General features: G+C 35.8%; 1 protein-coding gene across 1 annotated transcript; it reads left to right on the top strand.

The window, feature by feature from the left end:
- The first annotated feature begins 504 nt into the window (after window positions 1-504).
- Window positions 505-18,868, top strand: LOC116300003 (ankyrin repeat domain-containing protein 13C-B). The gene is made up of 19 exons (XM_089037008.1): window positions 505-629; window positions 4,095-4,136; window positions 4,961-5,065; window positions 5,719-5,804; window positions 6,579-6,624; window positions 6,893-6,959; window positions 8,038-8,120; window positions 9,244-9,305; window positions 9,691-9,737; window positions 10,553-10,637; window positions 11,051-11,118; window positions 11,534-11,573; window positions 12,276-12,329; window positions 12,825-12,904; window positions 13,519-13,588; window positions 14,600-14,628; window positions 16,145-16,245; window positions 16,812-16,915; window positions 17,136-18,868. The coding sequence occupies exons 1-19, from the start codon at window positions 518-520 to the stop codon at window positions 17,163-17,165; spliced, it is 1,311 nt and encodes a 436-aa protein (XP_088893134.1). The 5' UTR covers window positions 505-517; the 3' UTR covers window positions 17,166-18,868.
- Window positions 18,869-19,137: the final 269 nt, after the last annotated feature.

Genomic DNA, 19,137 nt, shown 5'->3' with positions numbered 1-19,137 from the left:
CCGTGAACATTAAATAGTACTAATTAGTACTATTTCGTGATGATGATAATGATAATAATATATGGCTTATATAAAGCTTATCAAGTCTGTTCTAAGCGCTTAGTAACATAACGTTGAAGGAATGAATAAATAAGATAGATAATATGATTATAAAGAAAAAGCTAACTTAAATAAATGAGTCTCGAGTTTGGATTTAAATAAAGATAAACTGGAAATATCTCTAATTGGAGAAGGTAAAGAGTTCCAGAGGAGCGGAGCAGCAACTGAGAAAGAACGTAGATATGACTTGAGATTATAAGACTTTGAAGACAGCATACAGAATCCTTCGTTTTCTATTGTTTAATTATCACTATTTAGTGCTAAAAATTAGTATTTGTTTCACGGATTTAGTGTGAGCACTCTATTAGACTACTGATATTAAAGAAGACAGAAATGGCTTGAATAAATATATTTTGGGTTCCCTGTGGTGAATCGAATCATTAATAAAGTGACGTCATTCGAATCTTAACAGAACAAAATGGCCGACCGACACGAACGTTTTCCACTACACAAAGCTGTCTACGAAGGAAATCTTCGTAAAGTCTCCTCCTGTTTACGAACCTGTGACATCGATGAACAAGACAACCACGGTAAGAACCATGCACACTGACTGATCATGTTGTTAAATCAACATTAGGTTTGGTATATTGTTTGTTTATATACAAAACCGGCGCCATTTGACTTCTAATTTTCTTATTCTTTCATTGTAAAAACTGTTTAAAGACCTAACCGTGATAGAGTGTCTAATTCTTAAGTTATGGCCTACTTCTTTTGAGAATAATATCCAGTATCATCATAAAATTTTGCTATTTGATGACGTTTTAATTGCCAATCAAAGAAGCGTTAGCGAAGGATCTAAAATTTTGACTGATTCAGTCATGGTCTTACAGCCTTTTTAGGAATTTTCCGTTTTTATTTGAATCCAAAATACTTAATATAAATCATAACTATTAGATTTCAACGTTGAGTTCTGTCTTCTTGTTTGCTCATTTAAAATGCAAAGTTAAGCTTAAACGAAGCTTTGGTTTAAGTCTGTATTTCACATTCTTTTGTCTGAAATATCAACAACGTCGCCACAAATAACTTTTCTATAGATATTTTTTTAATGACTTCTTGCTTGAATTTATCTTCTAATCGAATTAACAGATATCTTTAGCTATATGCATGTGGTTTAAATCCCATGTTACCCGTAAGGTCTGGTAATATTATCGTATAAGTCCATTTATATAAATAGGTATGATATACAATGTTTGTATATATATTGATGCTGAAAGGGTCAGACAAAGGAACGATCTTTGGATATTTTTTTAACATTTACGTTGAATGATTTGGAGAATGATATAATCAAAAGGCATTTTAACAATATTCAAGTATTTATATTAAATTTTTTGACAGAGAATGACGGTCTATATTTTTCATAAGTTTAATTTTACAGATAACCGAATACTGTTGTTCAGTATCCTAGCTATAGCTAACTGTAATATATGTTATTAGAAGCAAATGCAAGCTTTTTAAACTCAAATGTTGTTGCCTACAGTGGCCGAGAGGGGCAATAAAAAAATTAAAAAGTCAAAAGCTCAAAAGTCAAAGTGATTTAGGACCTTATCATATAATTATCCACAAAACACCTATATTACTTCTTTTCAAAAAACTGATATTTTCACATGTGAAAATAACATGTTCTTTTTTTACATGTGATAATTATCGTTAGACGTTACTATGTGTATTTAAGCTATTAGTTTATAGATAAAAACTTTTCATAATAATAAAAGGCTTATTAAGTTAATTTTATGGATAATTATATAATAAACAGAATATTACATGGGCACTTGGAGATATGAAATTTATCTTCTTGTGTTAAAAATCTCTCACTCCTTCTCTGCACTCACTCGTGAGAGATCTTTTCAACACTCAAAGATAAATTTCATATCTCCGCGCACCCATGTAATAGCCTTTAAATATTACATACAAAGTAAGTTTGTCTTTTTGATCAATTTCCTTGTTATTTTGTCACAAAACATTTTGAAATTTCGTATCAAGTGACTTTGTCCTTGTCACAAAACATTTTCACTTTTGACGATTTGCTGTCCAGTATTTTGTCATAAGAAAGACTTTCGCTTTTGACATTTCTCTGTTTGGCCTCCGACATTTTGTTGATTTGTCATACAGCCAAAAGCAAAAAGGCAAAAAGTCAAACTCAGATTCATATAGCTCCCAGGCATTCCTTGTGGTAAACAAAAGTAACCCACGCTATATATTTTGCATATGCAAGCTTGACAGAACTTGAAAGATCATTCATCTGCCATTTATCAGCTTTTGTAACCAGTCACAACACACATCGGGCACACCAGAAAGGCACGCCAAACTAATAAACAAAATAAACATTTTGAAACGCTGGACGACAAAGTTGCTTGATACGAAATGTCAGAATGTCTTGTGACAAAATAACAAGAGGAAAGCGATCAAAAAGATAAACTCACTTTGTAATATGGTCCTAAATCCCTTTGACTTTTGAACTTTTGACTTTTTTGACTTTGCCTTTCTTATTGCTGCTCTCAGTCACTTAGTTCCCAGTATTAGCTTTATGTCTGTAAGTTTTTTTCAAGTTCTTTTATTTTCCTCCATTCACAAAATTAAACCTAATAATCTTATTGTTTAATTCCAATTCTATCTGGGGCTTTAATCAGCCCAGCAGGGACAGCGGAGCCTCTCACTTTTTACAAGAATTATGACATATTATTTTGTCTTAGTCTGAGTTCCATTATTAACAAAAACAGATATTATCCCCCCACCTCCCCCCCCCCCCCCCCCCCCCCCCACTCCCAAGAGTGCTCCACTGTCCTTGCTTAGAGATTGTTTCAGGAATGATTGATCTTTCATTTAGCCATTTCCCAATTTTGATCAGCCCAGAGATTGTATCAGGATTTGATGTGTTAGTGAAACATGCTATGGCTTAAACCATCTATGAAAGTGTTTCAGGGATTGATCTGTGAGTTAGTTTCTACTATTAATAGTAGAGCTATTCATTATTCATTATTTAAAGTACAACCTTTTTTAAAGAGGTGTAAAAAGAATTAATTTGTGGACACCTGCTTCTCTTAAAAATCATTACATGTAATTGCTTCTTCCGTGAAAATGTCTGTTTTTATGACTCATTTGCACCGCTTTGGCCTCATTTATGAATAAGAAATCCATGGATACTGTTAATATCCCATGGAATTCATAATCTTCAACCTATACTTAAAAAAAATATATTTCTAAGTGCCGGATAAAAAGTAAATATAAATATTGCAGTCATTATAAATACTACTATTTTGAACAACCCTGGAAACTACGAACTTTCAGCAGACACTGAAAATCAAAAAAAATACTTTTGATGTTCCTTCCCAAATTATTAAAAAGGCTGGCCCCCTCCATAACCTCTCACCACCCCACCTACCTTGTATAAATGCTCCCTTTACTCACACACTACCACATTCAATATTCAATATTCAATATGAACCCTGGTACAGAGGGACAGAGCAAAACAATACATCAGCTCTTGACGTGACTGTTGGATTCAAAGTGATGAATAAGACAATTATATCAGTGCTATTACACTTGACCCCCTTTCTTCTTATTTAAGTCTAAACAATGAATATATCTAAAACCAAAGTAATATTTAGGGGTATACATGTAGCTGTGAAATGGTTTGGATGATGACAGTCACTCATGGCAACAGATACTGTAACCAATTACTAAAACAGTGCATGAATATTAAATTAAATTAATTATAACACTAAAATGCATGGAAAATAGTTTTTGGCATCTTCAAAGATTTTAATTAAAGAATTTATATAGAGAGTTTTCACTCACATGAAAGCAGTCATATTGTACCAAACAATAGAAACCTTCTGCAGAGTTTTTTGCGTAAAAATAGTTAAATTTCCCAAGGATAGAAAATATATTGTTTTGATACTCCAACATGGCTGCTGTTACATCACGTAAAAACGCTCTATACTGTGATTCTTTAATCTTGCCGTTTAATTAATGCATTGTTTTATTGTCATTTTTAGGTAACACACCACTTCACATTGCTGTTCTTCTTGGCAGAAGAGGTACAACATATTGTCTGCATATGATGGATTAACAATAAAAACAGTGGCTTTATGTATTTAAAGAGCCCCAATAATACAAGGCTAGAAAGTTATACTGTATGGATGGTCAACAGACAGTGTTCACCCAAAATTGGCACTAGAATTACACAGAGTAATTTGCATCAGGTCCTTCTAGATTGAATTAAAAATTAGGTTGATTTCTGCAGAGGGAGGACAATAGTCCCCTTCACAGTTCCCTGCTTCATCTTAAAAGGTAGCCTTGCCTTTGCATCGAAGCGAGATAAAGGGTGAGCTTGCAATGATAGAGACCTGTGAATGATTTTCAAAAAAAAAGGTCCCTATCATTGCAAGGTCACCGTTCGTCTGGCTTCAATGCAAAGGCTGAGCTACATCTCTACCTTTCAAGATGGTGCAGGAAACTGTGAAATGGACTATTGGAGAATCTGAGGAAAACTGTTAAAGCACAAAAGAGAACCAACAAACAACTCTACTCACATATGATGCAAAGGCTGGGGATTAAACACAGGTCGCATAGGTGAGAGGCAAGAACTCTCACCTCTATGCCATCTATGCTAGGCATTCCTTCCCATGACATTGCTGGTCATCATGAATGGACAATGAACAGTCATTAGTTGTAGCCTCTGTTATACATTTCATCATGCCATTGCAGACTAGTAATTAATGTGATTGATTGGTTGATTTATTGATTTAATAAATTGTGATTTAATAAATCGTGATTTTTTTTAGCTTTTTTATTTTGTTTTGTTTTTTGTTTTGACCAACCAATTGAGATCCAACCAGTGTCTTTCTTCTTTTACTTACAGAGTGTGTCTATCTGTTATTGGCTCATAATGCTCAGATAAAGGTTAAAAATAATCATGGATGGAGTCCTTTAGCAGAAGCAATCAGTTATGGTGACAGACAAATAAGTATGTTGGTTATTTTAACTCTGTCCCTTTTTAGATCCTCAACCAAGTGTGTGTGTGACTACAGTTCAGGGTTCATGCTACTCTTTAAACTCCTTGAAAACTCCTTGAATTTAATTCACTTTTTCAAGGGCACTTGAAAAGCTCTTGAATCTTATGATTTTAGCTAAACTCCTTGAAAACTCCTTGAATTTTTGCTTTGATCATTACTTGCATGGTTCTGAAATAGATCTAGTCAGAAAGATCGGAAAATCTGTAAGTCGTCCATGTGCAAACCACCATGTAAAACCTTGGCATAGTTAGCTGAACCTACTCCTTGAAAATTCATTTTTGGGTTCTTGTATACTCCTTGAATACTGTAGTCCTTGAATTTTAAGTGGTTACCTCAGCAGTAGTCAATAATGATTGAGCTACCGAACAACCCAGGAAGCCCAATCCAAATATTAAAAAATTTTCTCCTTTAACCCCCTCCCCAATCAATGTCTAATGGACAAATGCTCATGTGCTAATTGTTAGCTGAAACAACATTGATAACAAGGAGAAAGGTTTATAGTATCTGTGAATAAATTTTAGAGCATTTTTTTTTCAAATAATATTAGAAATTGTCACTGATTTTAGCTAGGGGTCCAGTTTTAAACTTTAAATATTTTCCCCAGTTACTTCAGTTTTAAAGAAACTCAAGGGACAGAGCAGAAATAGTATAGAAGAGAGAAGACCGCAGTTAATAGAAGCTCTCAGACAGGTCGGTATTTTGTCTTTTGTCCCTTCCATCTTCTTCCTATTACTTCTACCATCGCTAAATATTTTCCCCTTTCCTTTGTTTTCCTCTATTACTTCTGCTATCTTTTCTTCTTTTTCTTCTTTATAATTCCTCTGATTTTTCTACTTTTTGTACTATATTCCCTAAACTTCATTTATTCATTCATTCTTTCGTTCATTCATTCATAGTTTGTTTCTTAGTCTTTCACAATATTTAGACAGGGACCCCACCATGTCTCCAAGGACTACTTCAATAGGGTCTTTCTCTCTTCCCTCTGCGTTTACCATCTTTCCTCACTTTTCTTTCTCTCCTTTCTCTTTTGTCTCTTTCCCTATTTTTTCCCTCTTCCTTGCTGTATATTCTTCCCTTTTCCCTCCTTTTCTCTTCTTCTCAGTCATTTTTACATCATGCCCATCATATCTTTTCCTCTATCTCTTTCCTTTCCTTTCCCTTTTTTCTCTCCTTTCTTCTCAATTTCATCATCTTTCTCTGTCATCTCTTTTCCTACTTTCCTCTCTCTCTTTTGTAAAAATTTCCTCTATGCCTCCCACCACATTCAAAGCAACAGGCTGCCTAACGATGCTTTGAGGAGGGGGGAGGGGGGGGGGGGGAGAAATTGCCACTACTCAGGTTATCAAACCAATAAAAACTATTTTGTAATTATTCTTGAAATATTCTAATAATATGTTCTGAACATAAAGACCAAATGTATGTCAAATTTATAATTAACTTATAATTTATATTTAATCATTTTAGCTTGGAGATTTTTATGTAGAAATAGCATGGGACTTTCAAAGTTGGGGTGAGTTATACAATTTTTGATAAAATGTTTAAAGCTGTTTTGGTTGCTTAGTGCTGATCGAGGCAAAAGTTGTAACATGGTAATTGGCCTACCATCAACCAAATAAGTCCTTAGAGTATGGTTGATATGTACTGTACTTTGTCTTATGCATGTATCAAGCAAACAGTAAATAAATATTGGTAACAATTTCACATAATTATGAACAAGTAGTGCTTAATTTCTGTTGTCTGTCTTTTGTAAACTTGCTAAGATGTTTTATAATTTCTAGTTCCATTGCTGTCAAGGATTCTTCCATCAGATACGTGTAAAATATATAAGAAAGGATGTTCAATAAGGTGTGTGTTGCCCACATTTTAATATTACTTTAATTGATTTATTAGAGTTACAGTATTCCGCACATGAGCATTAGAGATGGATGCAAGTGAGCTAAAACCACATGCACTGCATGCATCAATCATCATCTGTATATAAAGATTTTGCACATTACATGCCCATATCCATAATACAGCCCTTTGCTCTCAGAAATTGAATTCTTTTTCATGTAAAATGATTGTATTGTTCCTGCCATCCAACATGGATGCTGTCACGTGATGGTGCAAAACCATCTACATGTACATACAATTGCAAGCACATAAGGTAGAATTGGAGATAAGTGCGCAGTGCTAACAGTGAAGAATAAAAACGAGAAACACCTTTTATCACAAATACACAATCTAGATGATTTGACTCGTCATCAACTTGACAATGCACCCTTTGCAGTACATCAGAATTTAGCTCAATTTGGAGGACATAAGAATTGGTCTCCAATTCTCAAGATATTGAAATTCTTTCGTTTTGTCCTTTGACTTCACTTGCATGGGAACTATACAGATGATCGATTTTTGCAAAGGTCCAAAGGCGTGCATTCTCATCTCTGATGCTCTTGTGCGGAAGAACTCTGTGTATAGCTCATTAATGGACCGTTATTGTTTATTAGTCTAATACTACTGTAAGAGAAAATGGGGATACCTTAAAACCTTTGCAAATGTTTTTAGCCAGACCAATATTCTGGGCCGGGTTGTTCAAAGCTGGATTAGCGCTAATCCAGGATTAACTCTATAGGTCTTATTAAGAGTTAACCCAGGATTAGCACTAATTCACAGGCACGCAGCATCTTTGCAAAATACTGTAAGAAAATAGCACATTCAAAATTACAATAAATCTTTGCTTTCTGTATTTAAAACAATTCCAAGCTCTGTTCAGAATATTAAATACGGTACTTAGAAAGTGCCAAAAGCACTCAAGAAGTGTGAAGAACACTCGTACGGCTTGTGCTTCTCCGCACAATTCTTTTCTGCTTAGGTCACGCCCTGCTTGCTTTATTACTGAGCGAAGAGTTGTCGTCTTATATGTGTTAAATGTGATCAATTTTAGGATGGACAGTACACTTGTAGATTTTACAGATATGAAATGGCAAAGAGGAGATGTCACTTTCATTTTTAATGGAGATGGTAAAGGTATGATACACAAGTTTTACTTACATGATAATCTTTTGCACATCCCGCTGCCCTCCTGAGTATCTCTACTACTTTGTTGATCGTTCACTGCAGAGACAGAGAAAGGTGGACTTAATGTTATTAGTCTACTTACATGAAGAAATGAATGCGTGTTTAGTTGTGTTATCTCTTGCTTCCCAAACCTTGAACAACAACAACAAACAACAACAATATCTTTATTTGTACAATTTCATTGACAAGAGCAGAATAAACATTTATAAAATAACTGTTATGGATGTCGCGTTCTGATTGGCTTGGAGCGCGTGCTTTATGAGAGCACATTGCACGCGCGCGCACTTTCCGTTGCGTCATTCCTATCTATTATTGTAATTTGTATTTTATGTAATGTTTAATAAACGAGCAGGAGTGTTTTATCGGGTATAAAACACGAGGCGCAGCCGAGTGGTTTTAGACCCGATAAAACACGATCTGCGAGATTATTGAACGGCTTAGAAAACTTATGATGTTTGTTCTCATTGTGTACCGATTTTTTTACGAAATGAACCAAGTTTGATAGAGAAAATCCAAGTTAAAGTTTATGCAAATGAAGACGAATCTTTATCAGATTTAAAATCACCTTCATGGTCATGATTTCTATTGTGTTTCCTTCATGAATTATTAATGAGTTTTCTAAAAAAGAAATAAAAAACTTGCTTGTTGTGCTGTGTGCCGTTATAAAGCACTTAGGGATTAGCAGAACACTCGAGAAGTGTCCAGAAGCACTCCGCTACGCGTCGTGCTTCTCCTAACACTTCTCTCGTGTTCTGCCAACCCCCGCGTGCTTTATGACTGCACACAGCACGCGCGCGCGTTTTTTATTCCTTCAATATAGATAAAGATTGAAAGGCCTACTTGTACATGTCATCTAAAAATAACAAACGCCAATCGAGTTAGATGACATAGTTGAAATTTTGCTTAATTTACAGGTGCTAAATAATAACAGGGTCGATATTTACAACAATCATTATGTATAAGAGAAAAAGAAAGAGAAAAATTTTCAGTTACTCCACACACCTTTACTTCCGTTTTCTCTCTCTCTCTCTCTAATCTCACATTATTTGTCCATTTTTCTTTTTTTCCCCAGGAAAAAATTCTTTTGCAGTATTAGATAACGAAAGAAAAGTATTCCAGAGGCTACGAACAGAGGTAAAAACCACATTGCCATGTTTTACTGTGTTGGCAATTCACTATCCCGTCTCAATATTGCACCAACTATTAAAATGCAGCTAATAAACGATATTCAATGACTTTTTTGGGGGGTAGTTGTACAGGTAGAATAGTCAAACTCAACGATACAGGAAGCCCAATTAAGCTGGGGCTTTTTTTCGAGATATATTTTCATACTAGCACTTTCGTCGAAATTGGGTTCCATATTACTAGACACAGCATATTTATTCGTTGGCTTGCTTTTACACCAAAAGGAAATTTGAAAAATATTACCCAAAAAGTCGTTGGCACTTGCCCTCTCTTACTCCTATGTCAGGTTTTACAGACTTTACCCTGATGCTAATTTACCACTTTTTGTTTACAGGAAACAGAATCCGAAATAGAAGAAGAGGTCGACTTACTAATGAGCAGGTATCAATGAAATAGCGATTGGGGAACCATGACTTTTGAAGGAGTCAAAACGTCGAGAACAAAACCAAATTTCTAGTTATAGTTTTTTACCTTTTTTTCTGGATAAGGGACTCAAGCCTGAAACGTTAGTACAGTGCTAACCAGCTGCTGCCCCTAACTGCTGCGATCGTGGATTCAATCCTCGTATTCACCAACACCTTTCTTGTTGATTCTCTGTGAATCGAAGTATTTTTCTCCATTTTCTCAAGTCTTCCAGGCTCTACAGGGGGGGAAGGACTCTGGGAGTTTCACTATTGCTCTCGCTATTAATTTTATTCAATGAATACTCTCTAGACGTCATTTTATAGACGCCTTGCAAGCGACGTCAAAGTAGCTCAATCTTGAGGTCAAAATAAAAAAAAATTCCCTTCGCTTGAGGATTGAAATCTTAAGATGTTAATATATTCAATAGCGCAGCGCACTGATTCAAAAAATAGCTTAAAGATTCGGACAAACATTGCATTCTGTTCAACCGCTACGAGGATTATACGAACCGATTTTATTATTTTTACTTAAAGTTACAATAATAACCCATGTAAACTAAGACCAACTGCGATTGGCTGTGAGAATTATCTGCTAAAAGTAAACTTGTAAGTTTGTTTGTCCGAATTTCGCCTTTGTCTTCGTTTTTATGACCTCACGGTTGCGCTGCGCTATTGTTTTGACCCCCAGGTAGTGGTTTAGTGCAAGGGGTCTATTAGACCTCGCTCGTCTTGGACGAGAATTTCATATAAAAGTGTTCATTGTAACATTTTGTCTGCTTGCTTGTTTCATAGTGATATCGTTTCGGTTTACATGTCAACAAAGCCAATAACATTTGCGAAATCACAGGCTGGATGGTTTTGGCGGGCAGATAGACAGGTGAGTTGAGGGGAAGGAAGAAGGGAAAAGTTAGTAAAAATAACCCCCTACCCTACCCCTCGTAAAATTAAGGTTTCCAGTTTTATCCATTAATAATTTCGACAAGAAATCGTGAAATGTTTGAGGAATTTTAGCTTTTTCCGTGACGGCATTATAAAACTGAACATGGTTCTGAACATGATTTTTTATGTCGTACTTCTTGTGAATTTGGCGGGAAATTTCCCGCCATAATGTGCGCGCTTGCGCTACTCCTGCTGAAGTGCGAACCAAGGAAAACTTCCCGTTTTCTTTATTGGAGTAGAGTTGGGGTCTCATTTTTGCCTCTTCCACCATTAAGATATATCAATTTTATTTTCCATACCTTGGAGTTAAAATATGAACGTTTTCACTGATTACCAAACTGTTTGTCATAGGAAATGGTCGGTCCATATATAGCTGACATATATTGTGTTAATGGAATGATGCTGGTTTCTAAAAAGCGGTAAGCAAGCACTCTTCAATGCATAGTATTGTCAAATTTGATTGGATTGGATTTACTACTGTCTTCAATATTCTGCGAATTTAGACATTTCAACGGCAAGTTGTGAAATTGGTTGTTCTCCCCCGCCAGGCATAAATGCAAAAACGTGCCGACTTATTATCGTTGATTGACGGCAGCGAAAACAATTTTGAGCTTGCAGCTTGCAACTACCGATTTTGCAGAATATCGAAAACAGCAGTAAAGGACAATTTCCCCATACAAATCGCTGTATTTTCAGCTCTATTCTAACTTTTGAAACAGAGCCGAAAATACAGTGATTTGTACAATGAGCTCTGGGTCCCAGTATCATTCTCTTGTCATATTGAATGGGTCATATTTTACGAATTTCATTGTCACTGATTCCATTTTTGATCAGGCGAGAACACTTATCAAACGAAGATCTGGTTAAAAACAAGGTATGAAAATACAATCAATATTTTAAATTAGGGAACCCTGTGGTTTTCTGCTCATTTTCTTTCAAATCAAGATAATTGCCCTATTTCACTATGACGTCACATCAAAACAATCTATTGCTTAAACGCAAAGGATCATGGTCGTCGGAGGGGGTCGAATCAACGCAAATTCACCGAAAATTGTTTTAAATCCCGTATCAATCCACGAAGAGAAGTAGAATAGCCAGCAAACGCTCAAGATATTTTTTAGTACATATTAACACATATATCTGAAAACCAGACCACTTTAGATTAAACTGGTTCGCTAGGAGAAAATTTTGTTGAATTTTCTGTTGGATTTGGCGATTCTATCCCTTACATAAACAAGCAGTGACGTCATAGTGAAATAGGGCAATTCAAAAATCGTAAACAAACATAAACCCAAAGGGTTCATCGGGACAAACTTATCCATGTGGTAAGCGTGTAGTCTATGCTTCCAGCATTCAATTTTTCAGTATTGAGCGGCATTGATTAGCAATTAGCCCGACAACACAGGGTGACCAAATGCTCTCAAGCAATAATTTTAATTTCAATAACATTGCTTGATTTTATTTAGAGGGTTTGCACATTATATCAGGATACCACAAGCTATGGTCCGGCGCCTTACACTGCTAACAGTGACTTGTAATTAATTCATATGATATCTTCTGTTTTCTATTTTTAAAGGCCTTGATGGAAAGTTTAAGTAAAGGTGGAAATCTTATAGAGAACATGCCAGAGGTATTTGAACCTAAAGGGAAAAAGTTAATACTACACGAACCAAAGCAAACCGAATATCAATTTATCGAACCCTGAAACCATCTCTAGCCTGATCGTAGTCAGTTAACTTACAGATCCAACCCTGAAAAAACGGCTCCGGGTTGATCTAAGTCAGGGCACGGGTAAATTAGAAAATGAACCCTGAAACACGCTCTGGGCTGATCTAAGTTAGAGCACCGCTAACTTACAGATTGAACCCTGAAACACGACCTAAGGAATAACTAATTCATAGATCAAATCCTGAACCAACCCCTGGGCTGATTTAAGTCAGGTCACAGCTAATTCACAGATTTAGTCTAGAAACAGCCTCTGGGCTAATCTAAGTCAGGGCAAGGCTAACTCACCAACGAAACTCGGAGTAAAACCCTCGAATCAAGGGAGAGACCTACACTCACATGTGATACATGTTCCACCTTGCGGTCAAGTAAAGCTAACTTTTCATTTTTAATATTTTAGACAACAAGACGAGACTCGTTGCACCCCCCGCGAAAGCCTGAAATAGGATGGTCTGAGTATTTACGACACGACACTGAAGAGTATGTTTATAACTTAAAGTGCTACTAGGAAGAAAATCATCAGGGCCCGGTTGTAGAAAGCCTGGATAGCGCTGTCCGACAGATAAATATTATTTAGTGCATAAATGTATTGGATAACGGTATCAACTTATCCACACACAAAAAACAGTAATGCGTTAGTTAGTTCATACTTACCTCAGAAGTACAAATTAGTCATAACTCAGTTTTTTCGGATAGAGAAAATGAAGCCTTTTTACCAGAAACTATTAATGCTATCTGAGAAAATACTTCATGAAAACTATTTGCAGAAAATTTTGTAGAATTTGACTGAATATCAAAGAAGTTATGAAAGAACGAAAATAGAGAGTTTTGTATGTATTTATCACTGGAAGCCTTGGTGGCTTCGTTTTGGTGCATTTTCAAAACTTCAAATGCTCACATCTTGTAAAGGATTTATTAATTTAAGTAGAAACTCAACGCCTTATCTAAATCAACAAGATCAATGATTTAAAAGGGTTTTCACTCCAAAAACATTGATTGTTATGAAAGTCGTGTATTAATCTGTGCAATTCCTTACAAAGTTCAGTTTTCACGAATATATGGTTTACACTCTATTACCGCCCTGTTTTCTTTAGGCTTCCACATCTCGGTCGACCTCTGGTGTTAAAAGAAGAAAATAAACCCGTCAAAGCATATGTTGCTATGGTAAGAAATTATCTTGTCTTCTATGAGTGCATGTGACGTCATAGCCGCCATGATGGTTGACTTGGACAAGGGCGACGTCAACTAACATGGCGACCACGTCTTCGTCCTTTCATTCTAATGGGAAGGGATATATGGCGTATACAAAGATTCAGTCGAATTATCTTGCCTTGCAAATACCAGTTATAACTGTGATTTTTTTCTCCTCGTGGCGTAGTTTAGGATATCAGAAATTTTTTTGAATTTTGAGATCAAGCGCCATATTATTGGGGTGAAACCATATGACACAGCCGCCATGTTGGTTGATCTAACAAGAGAAGTTAATGAGGGATGGTTTGTTACTAACATGGCGGCTAGGATGCAACATGCACCCTAAGATTAAAGTATCTGCTAGATATGTGAAAGTAGATGCGTAAACATAAAGTATTAGTGTACCAGGCATCCCAGACCTCCTATATATCCTATATATCCTATAATTTGTATAGGATCCTATAAAGAGCCTATATTTAAATAAAACCTCCTATATTTCCTATAAATAGGACAACTGCTGAGTGATTCATTTATATTTTACGCTGTTTAGCATATTTGGCGAAGGTAATAAAATGGTGCTCCTTTTTTTTTTTTTTTTTTTTTTTTTGATGGCCTTTTGGTTCTGCAAATCATTGCCTGTGCACCCTCCCTGCAAAATCCCTGGTTACGCCACTGTAAAGCTATTTTAGCTCCTATAAAGTGCATAATTTTTTGGGGGAAAATCCTATATTTTTCTATATTTAGAACTTGCACAGCCTATATCGAATTTCCTATCAAATTTGTCTAAAAAGTGGCTGGGATGCCTGGTGTACGAGAAATGTATGAAGAACACCGTACTATCATTTGAATGGGGACCAGGAGTTTATTGTCAGAGTAAAGATAAACGGCACTTTGACACCCGTTTTGAATTATTATTTTTTATTAAAATGTTCTATTTATAAAGGAGTATTGTCATTTATGATTATGGTTAAATGTTTGTTTCAGAGCGAGGATTTCCCCCTCACCTTGGACGTGTAAGTATAAAAGTTTATTTCGAATCAGCTTTTGCTAAACTGGTTAAACTTGTATAGATCGTGTTTTAAAACTGGTTATACTTGTATAGATCGTGTTTTAAAACTGGTTACACTTATATGGATCGTGTTTTGAAAAAAACGAAACGAAACTTATTCTTAATTATTCTGATTCTGACATATTTTTGTTACGGCGAATTCGTATATCGCAGTTTTACATGCCAATGAGTTCTGTTTAATATTGTAAAGCAGGGGCGGATCCAGGGGAGGGGTGCAGGGGGTGCGCGCCACTTCGACCTTGGTTCGACCTTGTGCCCCTACTTCGAAGATAACCTTTACTGTTTTTTTCCTTTTGATTCTAAGGGGTGCAACCCTCCCTGGATTAGTCTTTTGCGCAGCACCCTCCCCTGAACAAAATCCTAGATCCGCCCCTGTGATGCGCTGTTTTGGGCAGGCTGAATACAACTACTTTTAAAAATTAGTTTAAAACTTGCAAAACAAGCAAATTATTTAAAGTGCAAATGAACCCTTCGACAATACTTTCAGTACTGATTTCTCATGAAGTAAATAGTTGAATGGTAAAATATTTCTTGATTTGAGTGATGCGTTTCTAAATTATGAAGGTTTATACTTTCAATATGCTAATAAGCGTGACGTCTATTAAGGCTTAATTAAATATACAAAATCGAACTGGTTCATAGATACAGTATTTAAAAAGCATCATTATTTTACTCATGGTTTACATGAAAGCTATTTAAAATTTTTATTTTCAAAATGACCAGCATTAAGTATTACTAGTTACAACAAAAACACTCAAATACCTTACCTGACGTCATCATCATTAACATATTGGAAGTATAAACCTTCCTAACTTAGAGACGCGTCACTCAAATCAAGAAATATTTTACCAATCAACTATTTACTTTATGCAGAACCGGTACTGAATGTATTGTCAAAGGATTCATGTGCACTTTAAAAAAATACTTCATCGTCCTCGGGAAAAAGCGAACAAAAAATTGGCGCAACCGACTGACATGAGGAACTTCAGCGATCTTATTCACATAACATAAAGTCTGTACCATAGCTTAGCTATCCTCGCAGGATTCTAACAAAACACTTATTCCACTAGCATGTATTTCTATTCTATATGTTTAATTTGTAAATGATTTTCATAAGATTACTTTAGGCTTCCTGCACACAAATTATTAGAATATTAGCAGACCTCATTAGCATGTAAAACTGCGTACTCTAAAAGACCGTCTTAAAGATTAGTCAAATACTGCTGTGTTCCTTGATTACAGACTCATTTACTGAGGTTTAACCTCATTTCAGTGTCAGAATGTTCACATTTACCAACGGTATAATTAGCAATTATTCGCCGAAGGCAAAGTGAATATCGGGGAATATTTACCGAGACGCGAGTCTTCGAGCGGCGACTGGAGCACGTGCATATTCAGATGTTCTCAAAAGAGAACTCGAGACAAAAACACGATTTCTAATATTCTTGTTTTTGGTTTAGCGTTCTCAAGGTTCTTGAAGTAATCGCTCCAATCAAGCATTTCAGCAAGTTAAAAGAATTCGTAGCGATGAAACTACCACCCGGATTCCCTGTTAGAATTGGTAAGCTGATGACACTTCATGTATTGCCTTATAACAAAATATCAGTCTCAAGTAGATTCAGTTGTCCTTTGACAGATCTGAGGGAAGTGGTTTCTCGTTTATAGAGGTTTTGCACCATCACGTGCCCACGCCCATAATACAGCTTGGGCTGCCTGTGGTTAAATGGCAAATCAATAAAATTCCTTTTCTCTTCGTATTTGAATGATTTTTTATGTAAAACGATTGTATTGTTCCTGCCATCTAACATGGCTGCCGTCACGTGATGGTGCAAAAACCCTTTTGCTAACACCGTTTTCTTATGCTGTATATTGCGAGGACCAATTTACTGTTAATAGATGCTTTAATGGTGGGAAGGGAGGAAAATTGAAGAAAAACGCTCGAAGCATAGGAGAGAGCTAACAAACTCTACTAATATGTAATTTCTTGTCCGGTTCACCCCACGGCTACACCGACGCACAGCCCTTGCTTCCCACACAAACTTAGTTTACTTCTAATACAGTTAAACGAAAAATTATATGAATTTAAAAACCTGAGTGTTTCAAACCTATTCTTGATTTTTTCCCCAGAAATTCCAGTTTTTCCAACTATAACAGCGAAAATTACGTTTCAAGATTTTAGACACTGTAATGATATTCCAACATCAATGTTTTTTATTCCACGTGACTATAAGGTAAGCTACGCGCATGCTCAAAGGAAGTGTGGGTTTGTTTTCATATAGTATCTCTCTCTCTCTCTCTTGTCTCCCTCTTAGTCCTTTGTGAAAACAAAGTTTCGTTGATAACAATGATTTTTTTCAAATTTATTTCCGTCTATTAAATTTATCTATTTTGGGAACCCTGTGGTTAACACTTTGCCAATCAGCCTTTTGAACTTTTATTTTGATTTTACAGGAGGATCCCAACAGGTTTCCCGACCTCTAATAGCAATCATCAATAAAACATCGACAATGGCTTTAACTAGTCTGACGCAGGAAGACAAGAGATAGATGTAACGTTAGCTAAATGGGGACAGGTGGGGACGATAAGAGGGTACAATCAAATTAGGTATTGAAAGCCTAGTACATCAATAATTCATTTGGCCTCCCCCAAAGTCAAAATATTTATTTTCTTGTTTGATTCCTGTCGAAAAAGTAGCTTTACAGTCCCTATCGGGAACAGGTAGCTCACCGATAGGGAATTACGGAAAAGAATAAAGAAGCCTGAGGCTATAATTCATTATGTATTTAAGTTTTAACATATTCTTTGTATGATACCAGTTTTCATTATGTATATAATATTTTTGTCAAATAGTCGACTTATATAAGTAGTAGTTTCTTTCAGGGGAGTAAAAGTAAGAGAAAAATAAAAGGATACTGCGATTCCCAGTCACACGCGACCAACTAGACCTTCATCACAAACGAAAAATTGAATTTGGGTGGACGTCAATCAAAAGCGTTTCTATCGTTTCTATTGGTTTTTACACCAGGACTGATGTGAATATTCACGTGAACACGTGCAAATATGCAAAAACCGTTGTCTTTATCTCATGCTTTTTGTCGCTGTGAATTTCTCACTCTGGATATATTTTCTCAAAAATGCCACAGGATTGCGGCTCCGAATCAGTATCAGTATCAGTGTCATTCCGCTATTTCCAACTATAAGTTGATCAGCAGGGACTATATAGTCTACACAGAGCCAAAGTTCTGATGTAGTAGTCCTTTTAGAACTTTTCTGTCTTGTGTAGATTTCTTAGCTTGGTGTTTATCAACATTAAGTAGTTGACTAATTTTGATCCATGGATCTCTAACATATTTAGCAGATGGAATTGCAAACAGCAACTGTTTCGTTAAATTTGAATTTGGTCTTCTACAAACATGTGCAATGTACTTCAAGTAGCGTATGTATATAAAATCACGAAGTGCCAGGGTTCCCACTATTCTCTCCAGGTCTAAGTTCCTATATTTAAAGGCAAACGTTTCTTCTCCGTCACTATTCACTTTCCTTTCCCAGCCATTCCGTACCATTCTTCTTAGTAGACCAAACCAACAGGATTCAAGCTTTTTCAGTTCAAGTTTTTTCAGAATCTTGACGCTTGATTGCAAAGCTATCGCTATGGCTATGATTTGAGTTTCTTCAAGATAGGATAAGTCAATACTGATAGTTTGCAGTTAAACGTTTGAAATTCGGAGTCGGAATCCTTGGACATGTTTAAGAAACCCTTTCTATTGACGTCCACCAAAACTCAATTTTTCGTTTGTTATTTTGGTCTCACTTGGTCGCGTGTGACTGGGAATCGCAGTAAAGATTCAGGATCATCTTCGCGCCAAATTAGACTTGTGGGGGCAAAAGTGTTTTCTTGAAAATATCGTCGGAAAAAAAATCTTCAAAGGCACGTGGGCACGTGTCAATGAAATGTCATTGAAATGCTTTTATAGATGTTCAAGAAAATATCTAGTTTTTTTTTTTTTTTTTAATTTTTTATTCTGCTTAATGTTGTGTTGTCAGTGCCAAAAAGCCTAAACTGTTTTGAATATTTAATCAATATAACAATATCAACTCTGTAAACTGGTTTTATTTATAGTAGTTTTGGAAGTGTATTGTCAGGAATTATGAAATCCTAGTAAAATTTGGTTTTCCTTGTTTGTAACCTGTTTTTTGATTTTTTTTTTTTTTTTTTTTTCTACTTTTCCCTATGCTTTTATGTGTTTTGTCATGTTTTTCCCCCTTGAGCGTTTTTTGTCTTTATTAGGGATGGTCAGTGCTACATTGGAAACAAGAAAAAGCACAGGCAAAAAACTATTTAAAAAAACCGGTGGATTCTTTCATATACATTACGGGTTATTTCTCTTTATTAAGATAATAAGATATGTTCACTTGACGTGACAGACGCAAGCCTGAATATTCTATATTTAAT

This window comes from Actinia tenebrosa, unplaced genomic scaffold (genome assembly GCF_029948245.1).
Source record: "Actinia tenebrosa isolate PJP-AT-01 unplaced genomic scaffold, QUT_ActTen_1.0 PGA_scaffold4__44_contigs__length_22323623, whole genome shotgun sequence".
Taxonomy (NCBI): Eukaryota; Metazoa; Cnidaria; class Anthozoa; order Actiniaria; family Actiniidae; genus Actinia; species Actinia tenebrosa.
This window is presented reverse-complemented; position numbering and strand designations above follow the sequence as displayed.